The sequence below is a fragment of the Aedes aegypti genome, chromosome 1, assembly GCF_002204515.2.
Source record: "Aedes aegypti strain LVP_AGWG chromosome 1, AaegL5.0 Primary Assembly, whole genome shotgun sequence".
Classification (NCBI taxonomy): domain Eukaryota; kingdom Metazoa; phylum Arthropoda; class Insecta; order Diptera; family Culicidae; genus Aedes; species Aedes aegypti.
The window spans coordinates 10,372,011-10,385,273 of NC_035107.1; the positions used below are offsets into that span (position 1 = coordinate 10,372,011).

Here is a 13,263-nt window from a genome sequence, read left to right on the forward strand (position 1 = left end):
CAGGGGACACACAACACCGAGAAACACTGGACACCGGAGCGGGGGACTTACCTGCTGCGGCCGGTGGCGATACCTGCTGGTGGCCGCCGGCACTCGAGGTGGACGTGGCCGTCGAAGGTGGCGTCGTCTGCGGAGGAACCTGCTGCTGCGATGGAGGTGGCTGCTGTTGCGACGGTTCGTCAACGGATTGCTTGCTGGAGTCGAGCGAGAAGGAGCTTTTCATGGTGGCGAAGAACGCTTTGGATTTGGCGCTGATTAGACTGTCGGAACTGTCCTGATGTGCGAGGTTCTTGTTGACTTTGGTGAAGAAGCCCCCGAAGAGGTTGGTGTTGGCGGTGGAGGTTTGAAAGAAGCCACTGCCCTTGGATTCCGGTTGTGGCGGTTGCTGGGGTTGAGAGGGTGGCTTCTGAATAGGCGCAGGAGCTGGTGTTGGTGCTGGTGCCGGAGCTGAAGTGGAAACGGGGACAGGCGCTGATGCCGTTGTCTGTACCGGTTTAACTTGGGCTTGGGTTGCGACTGGAGAGGACGTTGTAGGCGCTTGACTAACAATGGGTTTCACCGACTTCATCACATCCGCAGTGATCGAAGTGGTTGATGTTGGAACGGTCGAAGGGGGAGGTGCTGTCGCTTGGGCGATCGGTTTGCTATCCGCTAGGGCAGCTATCGTTGCGGGAGCTGCTGATATGGGTGGTAAAGATATCTTCTCCGGCGGTAGGAGGACTTCCTTCGATATGGCTGCGGTGGTTTGATTGAGTTGATTTGACAGCTGGGCTGATATTACGGCAGTCGTGCTCGATTCGGCTGTAGCTACTATCGGTGGAAGCGTGATACTGTCCGATGCTTCGCTGAATCCGGACGAGTTCATAGACATAACGAACGAGGACGCTTCCGATGTTTCCGGAATGTTGGAAATCGTCGATAGGGTAGAGAAATCCGGTAAACTAACGGGTGCGTCCGACGTCGACAGATTCAACGGAATAGTTGGAAACAGGGACATTCCGTCGGTAGAGTCAGCGAAACCAGAGTCGGTGATGTCCAGCGACGGGAAGAAGTCACCTAAGGTCGGTAAACTAGATTTTCGCGACAACGACTCATAGATCGCTTGCATTTCCGGGGTATCGGTGATGGTGGTTTGCCCTGGTAGTGGTGTGAACATCGGAGGGCTCGAGGCAGTTTCCGTTACACTTGGCTTTCTTGCAATTGGTTGGAAGATCGATGAGGATTCGCTCGGTTCGATTGCGCTTGGCCTTCGAGGAACCGTTGCAAACATTGATGGTTCGTAGGCTTCCGTAACGCTCGGCTTTCGTGGTATGTCCGAGACGGTCGTTATACTTGGTTTCCTAGCTAATGATGGGAGTACTTGGTCTACTATGCTTGGTCGGCGAGCTTCCGGGGTTATCAATACGGTACCCGCTTCCGTAACACTTGGTCGCCTGGGCTCGATGGCTCCATTCGTAGCAGCCGTTTCCAGAGCTTCACTAATGTTCGGTTTTAATGGCACAGCCGGAAACGGTGGAAGCTGTTCACCCTGGTTAATCATAATACCAGCCATTTGTACGGCTTGTCCAGCTAGCTTCGCTTCTACCGCTTCCTTAAAACTTTGGCTAAATATCGATTCCGTTTCCCCATTCAAGTTTGTAAAGGTCATCGCAGTCTCCGCACACGGCTTACTGTTCATCAAGTCTGCGAAACTCGGTTTGTTCAGCATACTCTCCGGAAAAACGTTACTCTCCTTCGTCTCCCGCAACATACACTTTTGCATCCCGAAAGGTGAAAATTCTATCAACTTCTTTGGCGAAACACCTCCAAACCCATTCGCTGGATGGACCATGTTCAGATTGAGCTTAAATTCGTTGTCGATGGTTCCGTTGCTATCCTGGATGCTGATTGTCCCGTTGTCCACCGTTAGCAGATCGTCGTTGTTCAACGATGCTATTCCTTCGGCGTTCGGTAGATGGATGTACTTGTTGAACTCCTTCTTCGGACTGACGCCACTTTGCTTGTTCTGCAGAATCAACTTCTCTCCACCCTTGGTATCCCGGGCCAGTGGTGAAAACTCCTCCGCAAACACCTCTCGCAAATCGCTGCAGTTCTTCGCCATGAACGTTCTAACCTTCTCGACCTCCTCGCTGCTCAGCGACGCCACATCTTCGTCATCTAGCACCCGCGTGATCAGTTGCTTCACGTCGTCGTCTCTGAGCTTCTCGATCCGCTCGGCAACGAACTGTTTGGCCATCGGTGATCCGTACTCTAACTCCAGCTGCTGGGAATGGTTCAAGAAAGAGGCCCTGAGTTGCTCTTCGATCATCGCAGCATCGCTAGCCGGTTCGATCTCCCGAAGTATTCCTCCGTTTGCGGCTTCCATCGATTGGAGGAAGGGATTGGTGGAGATCTGCTGCGGGTATCGAGGCGGGGCTTGAACTTGGGCCAGCTGTTCTTCGGGAATGTTGGACAGGTTCCTCCGCATCAGCCAGTAGTCCGGATCGTGAATGGCCATTTCTTCAGGCATCGTCGCCGGGTCGTATCGCCATCCAAGATCGTACGGCGGATAAGGCGGCATTTGCTGCTGCTGCTGGTGCTGCAGATAGGCCTCGTCGATACAATCCCGGTACTGCAGCTCTTCTTGAAGTCGTGACTGCTCTTGCAGCGAGAATTCATGATGCTTGGCGTACTCGGGAATCATATCCAGGTAGGCCTTCCGGTGCTCCTCCATGTACTGCAGGTTCTGCACGATACGCTGCTGGGACAGGTTCAACGACTGCAACTTGAACACCTTCTCCGCCATCTTGTTGTACTCCTCGTTCAGGAGATTGAGGGCAGCCCAAGCGAACTTGAGCTCCGTATCGAGCAGATCGATGTTGGTGGCGATCTTATCGGTGTAGTCGTTGATGATGAAGTCCTGATGCAAATGGTGCAGATCCTTGAGTCCATGGCTAGCATAGAGGTCCTGGGACTGCTTGCTCCACAGGTACGCCGCCATCACCTCGTTTTCGTCCATGGTGGCGTCGGCGGCACAGTATCGGGAAGCCGTGGGATCAAAGTAGGCACTGAAGTGCGGCGACGGCTGGCGGCTGCTATATCTAAAAAACGGTGAGGTAAAAAGTAGGCGATGAATGAAGAATTTTAACGAATCTGGTTGATAGGGAAAGTGTGCGGAAGGGATGGGAGAGGGAGACGGTTCCTTTGAAGCTAAATCTTTATAACAACTTAGTTTCGAATCGTGAAGACGATGCTGTCGTCGCCGGCGAAACAATGTAATAAAATATTTCATCTGCCCGTGAGCAATTGTGTTTTTCTGTTTGTGTCATGTAATTCCTCCGAAGAGTGGAGCGCACTTCTGCGGCAGGTCATAAAAGCTACCACAAGAAACATAAAACTTCGAATGCCGCGATAGTACCGGATGGCACTGGTTTGCCGTTTTTCGGAGGAGGATGGGTTAATTAAAACCACGCGGTGGCACATCCAGAATCCAGAAGGATATCTAGTGAAGTCGTTAACGGAAACGAAGCGTAAGCATTGCCAAAAGGCGTCTAGTTACGAGGGCTAGGGCTTGTTGACCTTGTGTCAAATAATCATGGCGAAAATGGTTTTGAAATCTCTATGTAGTTGGATGGGCGAGATGGGGATGCGGGAACGGCCAAAGGCAACTTCGGTAAGTCAGTTATTCATTTTGCAACATAGCAGCCCGGATCCGGTGAATGGAATTATTCACAGCTTGCTGTGTGTGTATGTTAGAGGGCAGAGTTCCTCAGTCTGCTAAACGCAGCGCATGGATGGGCAAGGAAATAACTTTCTAATTTACATGCTTTTGAATTTCTAAAATGATTAAAATTGTGAAACTATTTAACATTCCCAAAAATGTATATGAATTGACAGATACGTGTATTTCGACCTCAACTGTAGAGCCGTAATCAGTATCGTGTACTAGACTCGACTTTTAAATATATTTGCTGAAAAACAGACTCTGCTCCCGTAGGGAAATAACGCCAAGTAGTAGAAGGAGGAAACAAAGTAGAAGGAATTCCATCCGGACAGACCTCCTCACTTCGCATTCCGTAACTGAGAACCCCTAACCCAACTAATGGCGCGCGCGAATTCACATACCTCCTCGAGAGTGAGGGGAGTAGGTAACTGTATGGAATCCACATCTCAACAAAAAGCCATAGAATACCGGGGATTCCATTCCCACTCCCATCTGCACCACACTTTCATCACATCACTTCGGCACGTTAAACATTCACGCTTCTCATACATTATTACCAAGAACGGGAACCACCTGCTCGGGCAAATTTCGAATCCGATCGATTTCGCTCGTCATAATGAACCTCTTTTTTTTTTCGCCGTTCATATTTTGCGTTTAAGCTGCGTGAATTTGAATTGCTGGCAATTCCATTTGTCAAATCAATTCCGGGAATCGTTGTCATGGCGAATTTTTCCAACGTTTTGCACGCAACGCAAATACCTACTTTCACTGAATTGTATTAGAATGCCGCATGCTCCATTTGGGTGTAAGGTACATTTCGATTCCCAGAAACTCGTACCACAAAGTGCAGAAACGGTGCGTGAAATGAAATTCAACTTCAGTGGGACTTAATTTAAAACGAGTATCTAGGAGAATTCGAGTGTGCCATGCATTCGTTTATATGCAAGTGCAGACGAGTTCATCGCAGACAGACGGCATGGCCTACTGCTGCAAACTGTCTCTTCTAATGTCTAGTGTGTGTTGTTTGCCTGCCGACCCCAGGAACTTTTGCCGGAACTGTTCGACAAAAAGGAAGAAGGCAGGATGAGCAAGCATTGAGCAGCCTACTGCGATACGGTATGGGTTGATACCTTCCAGCGAAGTAAGTCAGTTAGCAAACTTTGTCATTTGCCGGGCCAAGTCGAAGAACGACCGCCGTGGGACTCGAAGATGGAATGAAGAGATTTGCGTCATTAAAATTGACAGTTTCTCTTCCATTTACAGACACACGGGCCATCCCCCACAGCTGGGGCTTGCTACCGATATGTAAACGAAGCGAACGGGGCAAAGTTGAAGGTTTTTAGCGAAACACCTACGTATGCTTACACCAATTTCTAGGTATCGAAAGATGACCCCATCCCACCGTGACTGCGGGAATCACCTCGTATGAGCATGGCGTCTATTATTTCCATTGGCTGACTCTGACGCCTCATGGGCGTTGCAAGAATTTTCATCAGAACTTGGTCACCTCAAAATCATTATACACAGCCTCAGCACCCTTTTAGCATGAAGCCTGAAACTGGGAGTTATGCATTATATGTTTTTCTCACAGTGAGCAAACTGCTTGCTTTCTGAGTAACGGGGCCATTTAGTGGCTTGATATTTTCCTGATAAGAAAAATTGTGAAATCGATTGATTGCGGTCAAGTTGACTAGTTGTTTTATCCTGACCAAAGACAAAATAAAGACCCCCATGTCCCTTGCAGTTGCTCAAAATTTTATGGCTCATAAGGTAATCTAGAATGCCGTTCAAAGTGTACTGCGATTTGTCAAACTTGGGTACCTTTTGCACTACCGAGGGACCAAATGCAGTACTGGAAGTGGTACCCAATCTGACCCCAATTGAAACGGACCTGTCCTGACCATTTAGACATCCGTGATCAAAAAACGGGATTTTCAAAAAAATCCGACAGAAACTCCCCCTGGTATTTGCCTCGGGATTTTTGAAGACATTTTTCATGATTTATTTCAATTTTACCTTTTGACAAAAAATCAATCTTCAAAGTTTTTTTTTCCAAAACACTCCATTCTGATTCAAATTCCGGACATTCTACCTTGTATAGGAAAGGTTTCTATCATGGGGTAGGACCAGGTCCGTCACACTCGGGCTCAGATTGGGTACCACTTCTAGTACTGCATTTGGTCCCTCGGTAGTGAAAAGGTACCCAAGTTTGACAGATCGCAGTACACTTTGAACGGCATTCTAGATTACCTTATGAGCCATAAAATTTTGGGCAACTGCAAGGGACATGGAGGTCTTTAATTTGTCTTTGGTAGGACACTCATTAATATTGATATTAATATTGATTAATATATATATATTAAAATCCGTAATATCATCAATTTACATCAAGGTGGCTGTGACTTTTTCGTACACAAAAAAACTGACATATTTTAAGTTACGCTGGAATACAAGATTTTTTCAAAGTGGTACACATGGTGAGAATTTTGTTACGGTATGATCCTGATTACCACAGCAAAAAAGTGAACAGAGTTTCACCAGATGTCGATGTTAAGACACCGAGGATTAAGAACAACGATGCCTAGTCAGATAACTCAGAAACGATGGATGATAACGTCAGATAGCGATCTTAGTTATCCTCGAAACACTCGGCCGCATTTTAGCAATTAAATATATAAAAATTCAAATAAAAAATCAACCTTGAATGAGCTAAAACATGTATGGTGGGGAGAAAAACTTATTTTGACGTCTTGTAAACAGATTTTGATAATTAAATTGCATGGTCTTTTAGTATTATCACTTCTGGTTTTACTTTTTTTCACGCACACCGCAAAAGAAAATTTGATTCACCATAACTATTACTTGAACTGGAGCCATTTCCTCAACTCACGGGAAATTCTTTTTTGACTAATACCTGGTCAGAACATTCATTGTTTTCTGGATTTTTAAACACAACCAACTTGCCCCCCCCCCCCCCCTGTCTGTCGCGTATGTTCTAATACCTATTATACACGTTCGTAGGCTCAATTTTATCTGAATGATGGACGCAATCGACTACATCTTTAATCATATTTCGAAAAAGCAATAGCAGAAGTAGAGCAACTCCTAAACGGGAGCTTTGCAATTAGAAAATTTGTTTTCACACAAATAACAAGACTCGTGTATTAATCCATACGTGAGGATAATTGAAGCGTTATGATTGGTGCATGTAAATATTCAGTTTGCTTTGACAACCACAATCAATAGCAAAACTCCATGCATACCTGATAATATTTTTAATATCTGTATTAATATCATTAATATATTTTAATATTTTGATACCAGACCAAGTGTCCTACCCCTTGGTTTCTATTGAAATGTTTCAAATTAGCTGTTGAAACCTCACAATTTTGAAGCTTGTTTCAATAAGCTTTTTTGAATGGTCCTCCAAGTGTTTAATTAATGATTTTAATGCTTTACCTTTGCTTATCAAGAGCTGTCCAGAATTTGAATCAAATAGTCCGAAATATGAAGCAAAAGTGAGGTGATATCCAGAATAAGAATCATGGAAGGGGCACACATTGCTGCTCTTTTAAGGTTATTCAAGTTGTGGTATCCGAATCATCACCAAACATCATTGGCGTAGCTAGGATTTTTTTCTGGAGGGGGCCCAAGGGGGGCCTAGAAAATATTGCTTTTATAAAAGTAATGTCGGTCGCAAAAATCACATTTTTTTTTCAAATTTCGTAGTTTTGACAGATTTGTATTTATTTTACTTATTTGTTATTTTGTCTCGTTTTGCGGCAGATCAGAAATATTTGCAAATTTCAATTTTTGCTACGAAAAAGATTCATTCTTTTTGTAATCCAGTAAAAAATCTTTTAAGAATTCAAGCAAATAAACTCAGAAGGAAAGTCCTTTGTGATTCTTCTACGAACTTTTCAGGTATTCAACCATATGCTTTAAAGAGATTCCTCTGAGAATTAGACATGAATGCATCGTTTTGGTGTAAAATGTCTCAAATAAACAAAACAAACAACAAACAAACTCTGAGAACTCACACAGGAATTTCTTCATGAATTTATTTCTTACTTATCAATTCTTTCTCCAAGAATTCTTTTACCAATTTCAATTGAGTTTGTCCTAGGATTCGCATGGAAAAACATTCCCAGACTTTCTGATCTCACCAGAAAATTTCTCGGAGAATCTCTATCGAATTGCTTAAAAAATCTCTTGAAGAATTCCGCGAGAGAATGTATTGGAAATTATTTTAATCATTTCTCCTGGAAGGACCTCTGGTTACTAATTACATATAAATTCCAATTGTTAGTTTAAAGTATCCTCCTGTGTTCATTAATAATTTGTTTAGGATTTTCAGAAATTACTAAGCATTTCTCCAGAAAAAAGTACAAACATTCTAGGAGCCTCATCAAAATTGTCTTCAACATCACCAAGCAAGGATTCATTCTACGAATTATTCAGAGAGCACGCCAACAGTATTTCAAACTTTGCTTTTCAAATTATTTATAAAGTTTCTCTATAGAATTGTTGGAAAAATCACAACAAAAACAAAAACGCAACAACAACTTCCTACAAAAAAAGCCTCTTCCAGGTGTTACTGTAAAGATTTCTCGTAATATTCCACAAGCATTTAATGAGCAATTAAAAATAATTCAATTGGTAATATGTTATTCATGATTTCTCAGAGAAGTTCTCCGCAGACCTATCTGTAGTTTTTCACAGGTAATTATTTTTTAGATTTATCAAAAATCTAGGAGTAACATCTCGCATTCCTTCAAAACTCTATTGAATTTATTTTTCCAAAATTCCTAACTGAGACATGTTTGAAGAATTCTAACATTTCTATAAAGTTCCTAGAAGAATACGTTCAACTGTTCTTTCGAAAACTTTTCCGAGAAAATACTCAAACACTTCTTGAGTAATCCGTTCATGGATTTCTTAGAGAATTATTGTTAGAATATTAGGATTGTGGAATATTATTGTAAGGATCCTAACAAAAAATACCAGAGATTCATCTAAGAATTTTCCAGATATTTTTTTTTTTTGAACAGTACTAACGATTCTTTTGGGATTTTTTGAAAAAGATTTCCACTAGATTTACAAAGATTTTGTTGAACTTTTTAAAAAAATTCTCTAAAAGTTCTATCAAGTATTCTTGTAGGTTCAAGAAATAAGCAATAACTCCAATTTTTTGGCTAATGCTTATCTCAGGATTCTTCAATAAAAAAATATTTAAGTATTCATCCATTCTCCATTTTTTGGTTCTAAAACTACTCCAGGAATATTTCAATATTTTTTATGGGTTTGAAAGATCTTTGTTAATATTTTTTTACTAATTGCAGCTTTAATATAATTCGGATAAATTTACTTAATTCCTGTAGTAAAATTCAAGATTTAAACCGTAGAATTTCTGAAACTTGTACCTCACAGATTTTTATTTCCATACAATTAAATAAACGTCAAAATATCATCGTTCAACATCAGAGTGACCATTTTATGCATTGAGGATGAATGAACTAGAGAAAAATCTTTCCGATATAAACAGGAAACCTTCATCATGTTTGAAACGTAAAAATGTATAGCTTTCTGAACTGAAAAACAAAGAATTATTAACGTCATCCACAACTTTAGTAACAAATTGACACACTAGGACTTTTTTCTGTTAAAATATTCAGGTAAATTATGCTGAGTTTGAAATTTAACCAAAAAAGTGATAGTCAGTAAAAAAAATTCACTGAACTCCAATCGTTAAATTCTTTGACATAAACCTACACATTGTCACAATGCATTTTAAATATGATATTTGCAGTTTGTTTAGAAAAAAATACTCTGCCAGATGTCAGTTCTATTGTTGACCATTTTTCATGGTCATATTTTCTGAAAATTAGCATACGGATATTTCAAATTTAGATACTCTCAAGTAAATTTAAAATTACCGATTCAAGATAACCAATAATTGAAGCCAAAAATGATACAATGATACTTGATCTCAAGAAGGTTGGTAGAATTTCGAAAACGTAGAAAATAAATGCAAACTTAGAATATTTTTCGTGACCCACTAGACATCAGCTCACATCGCAACCCACATATTGGGAAAATATGGTCTAAGATGCATTGTGGTAAAATTTGTATTGTGAGATTTAAATGCATTTCAATGTTAGGAGACACTTTTGCATTAGTTTGAAAATTTGTTGAGAAATTTCTGCAATTTTTCTTAACTCCTACATTTTTTATATTCTTTAAAATGTTTCTTTCTGCAGTATGGAAAGATTATTGTACAAAGCTCCTCAAAGCGTCATGCGAAGGGAGGAGAAACAACAAAATGTTGAAGCAGGCAGAACAATATATGGGCAATGATACAATAAAAGATAATTTATAATCTTTTCTATACGGGTAAATTACAGGATTGTTAAAACATCTCTAATGAATTTACAAATACAACAAATTTCTTAAGAAGGTCCATCAGAATTTTATTTAGAAATTATTCTTGAAATCTATCCTACCTTGATTTCTGGTTTTCTAACATTTCTGTCAGATCTTCTTCGAATTCCGCCCTCGTATCAGACAAAAATTCAAACCAAGGATATGGATTTTTCCAATAATTGATAAAATTATTTCTATAGCATTAGTCTCTGCAGATTCCTTTATCGATATGCTAATTTTGGAAGCAAAAGTTTTCCAGGGGGGTTTCAACAAATGTTTTCTGAAGGTTCTAAGGCAAGAGACATGAAAGAATTTTTGACGCAATAGTATTTTGGAAACATTTCTTAAGAACTTAACTTCCCATCCCCAACCATTAGCCCTCTAATTCGCCTGTTTGGCTTTATAAGTCTATTATACGGCCAATATAGGGTATGTCAGCTGTATTATAGCACTATATTAGCACGCAGGGCGAATTAAAGTGCAATTTGGTTACTTGGGTTCGCGGGAGAATTTGTAAATAAATGTTTGAGATTACTATTTAAAAAAGAAAATCACAGAAGAATGATAGAATAATAGATAATAGAATTGTCAGAAAAATATCTCTGCGTTAGATTTGACAGAATCAATTATTTTTTGGAGGAATTGCGAGAGAAAACTGAACTTTTGAATGATTAAGTAACAGTTTTTAGGTAAATGTGGGAACATAATCCGGAAACAATTTTCTAATCAAAAGTAGAAATAGAAGGAATGGATGTTCACCATGAGGAATTTATTTTGAAAGTATGAACAAGTTCCACAATATTGGTTGACTAATTTTTAAGAGGTTTGCAAAAGTTCTGAAGCTACCATTGAATATTCCTTTAGAAATTTGATTCAACTAAAATTCTATAAAGAATATCGAAAACTTGAATAATCTATGAAATAATAAGTTTTATTAGAAACATATAGTTTAAGCAATGAATTTATTCATGCGGAAATAATTCAAAAAAAATTAATCAAAATCAAAGAGAGAATTAATTGCTGGGATATAACACTATTATCAATTTTGTTATACTTTTTCACACCAGGTAAAATTTCTGCTATTCATCTAAAGAAAACTTGGCTAGGCCGAAATTCCTTGAAAGTTAAGTCTTATTGTTCGACATTCCCGCTATGTATTGTCTGAGAAATTTCTTTAGTAATTTTGTCTATTTTTTCAATTATTTTTTTGGAACAATATACGAGTTGAAGTTAATGTATGGATTTCCTAATTGAATTCTCATAAGAAAAATCATCACTATTTCAAAACATGAGAAATCTGAATGCAGTGAATATGCTGCTTTATTTTGACGCTTGTTTGTACCACGGTATGTTTTGCAACGGAGATGTCGGAAAATTGCGCTTATCGCATACAACAAGAAGCTAGTTCTATCGGCAATCAATCGATCGACAGCGGACGGTTAAGCTTTCGGTTGTTGCGTGATTCACCGAAGTCAGAACCGCCACGTTGATGCTGTGTAAGACAAGCGAGATTTTCTCACTATATTTTTACATAAAATAACGTAACTACTGAAGAGATTTTTGTCAATAACATGATTCAGAAAATTTTGTTTAATGTTTAATTGTTGTTTTTTGTTATTATCACCGAAAATTCTGGGGGGGGGGGCTGGAAGATTCTGGAGGGGGCCAGGCCCCCCTGCCCCCCCCCCCCCCCCCCCCTGTTCCTACGCCAATGCCAAACATTCGAAAGGACAGTCAAAGGATTTTCCAACCCATGATTCAACACAAAGTGACATCGTTACTACTGAATTTCAACAGTCAGCATTCCTGGAAGTATTTCGTGACAATTATCTAGAAAATGTAAAGAGAACTACCAAGAGATTTCTCAAAAATCATAGGAACAAATCATGGATTATCCCAAAACCAGTAGCATCGTGTATTTCCATGATATTTTTTGATAAATTTCACCTTTCCTGTTTGTAATTTTATTATTTTATGTTCAATGTCGTGCTATGCTAATCACTCGGACAAATATTTTTCCTGTTTGATAAATAAATAAATAAATATTGCTGAATATGCGCATCTTAACCAAAGCTCACTTGTTATACACAGCACGAGCGTAGTGCTGCTGACTATGCTCGATGATGCTCCTAATTGCTCAAGGCATTCCATTGGGCCTCGTGACCGAGCGGTTAGTGTCGTCAGCTAAGTTAAGGCAGTTCAAGACCAACAATTGAAAAAGCCTCAAGTCCAAAATGTAAACAAATCGGTTTTCTGCTGATTTCAGTGTATAAGAGCCTATTCTTACTAAAACATACAATAGTCATTTAAAAATATACATAAAAGTTGAAAAAATAACATTTTTCTAAAAGGCCCCATCTCATTTTCCGCTAACCAGGATATTCATCGCAAATGCGGCCTTTTCTAAAAAAGGCCTCATTTCTATATCTGACGGAAACCGAGTTGAGGCCTGTTAAACAAACATCAAAATTGCAATGTAGATTGCAAAAAACGTTCCAAATTCACTAAGTAGATGCAGCTTATACTACGGAGCGACTGCTCCTTTTATTGTTTTATACAGTGGTTGTCTGAACGGCGAACATTATCGGGTTCCTGTAGACTGATGTATTTTGTATCATACTACCTAATAATACCTGTGTCAGCCTGTCTGTACTTCACATATTATCAACAAAAACACGATTTGGTTTCAATTGCATGAACAATTACGTTCAATTGCAATATTATTTCAATTGAACCAATATTTCCGTACATTTTCTTGACGACAAACTCGCGTAGCACATACATAGTGTTCATGGATGACGAAGGGTTCAATCTATCACATACAATCGACCGCAAGAATCTTCTTTTGCTGTAGGGATCTCCATGTACTTTACTTCACCACTTAACACTCTTCTACACTTCAAATTTCTTATTTCATAATCAATTTTGAATGATTTTCAAAAGGCCACATCAGAAGATGATGAAAAAACAAGCCACAACTAGAAGGCCTCAACACATTTTAGAGTAAACAAAGGCGTCAACTCACAGGCCTCATCAGCGTCGGCCGGCGTCTATGGGCACAAATGAAAAGGGCTGCACAGCTTTTGGTGAAATAAAAGCCTCATTTCCTTTGACTCGTTTTTTTAGCAGGATTTTTT

At 40.1% G+C, this 13,263-nt stretch overlaps 1 protein-coding gene across 9 annotated transcripts in view; it reads right to left on the reverse strand.

The window, feature by feature from the left end:
• LOC5574316 (protein unc-13 homolog B) overlaps positions 1-13,263 on the reverse strand; it is a 335,112-nt gene that overhangs the window by 9,952 nt on the left and 311,897 nt on the right. For 6 of the 9 annotated variants that reach the window (XM_001661298.2, XM_021838873.1, XM_021838872.1 and 3 more), the window contains exon 2: positions 52-3,080. The exons of the other annotated variants lie outside the window; for them this stretch is intronic. In XM_001661298.2, the coding sequence (XP_001661348.1) occupies positions 52-2,998 (2,947 nt within the window). In that variant the 5' untranslated portion in view covers positions 2,999-3,080. The remainder of the gene's footprint in view (positions 1-51; positions 3,081-13,263) is intronic. 9 annotated transcript variants of the gene reach the window in all.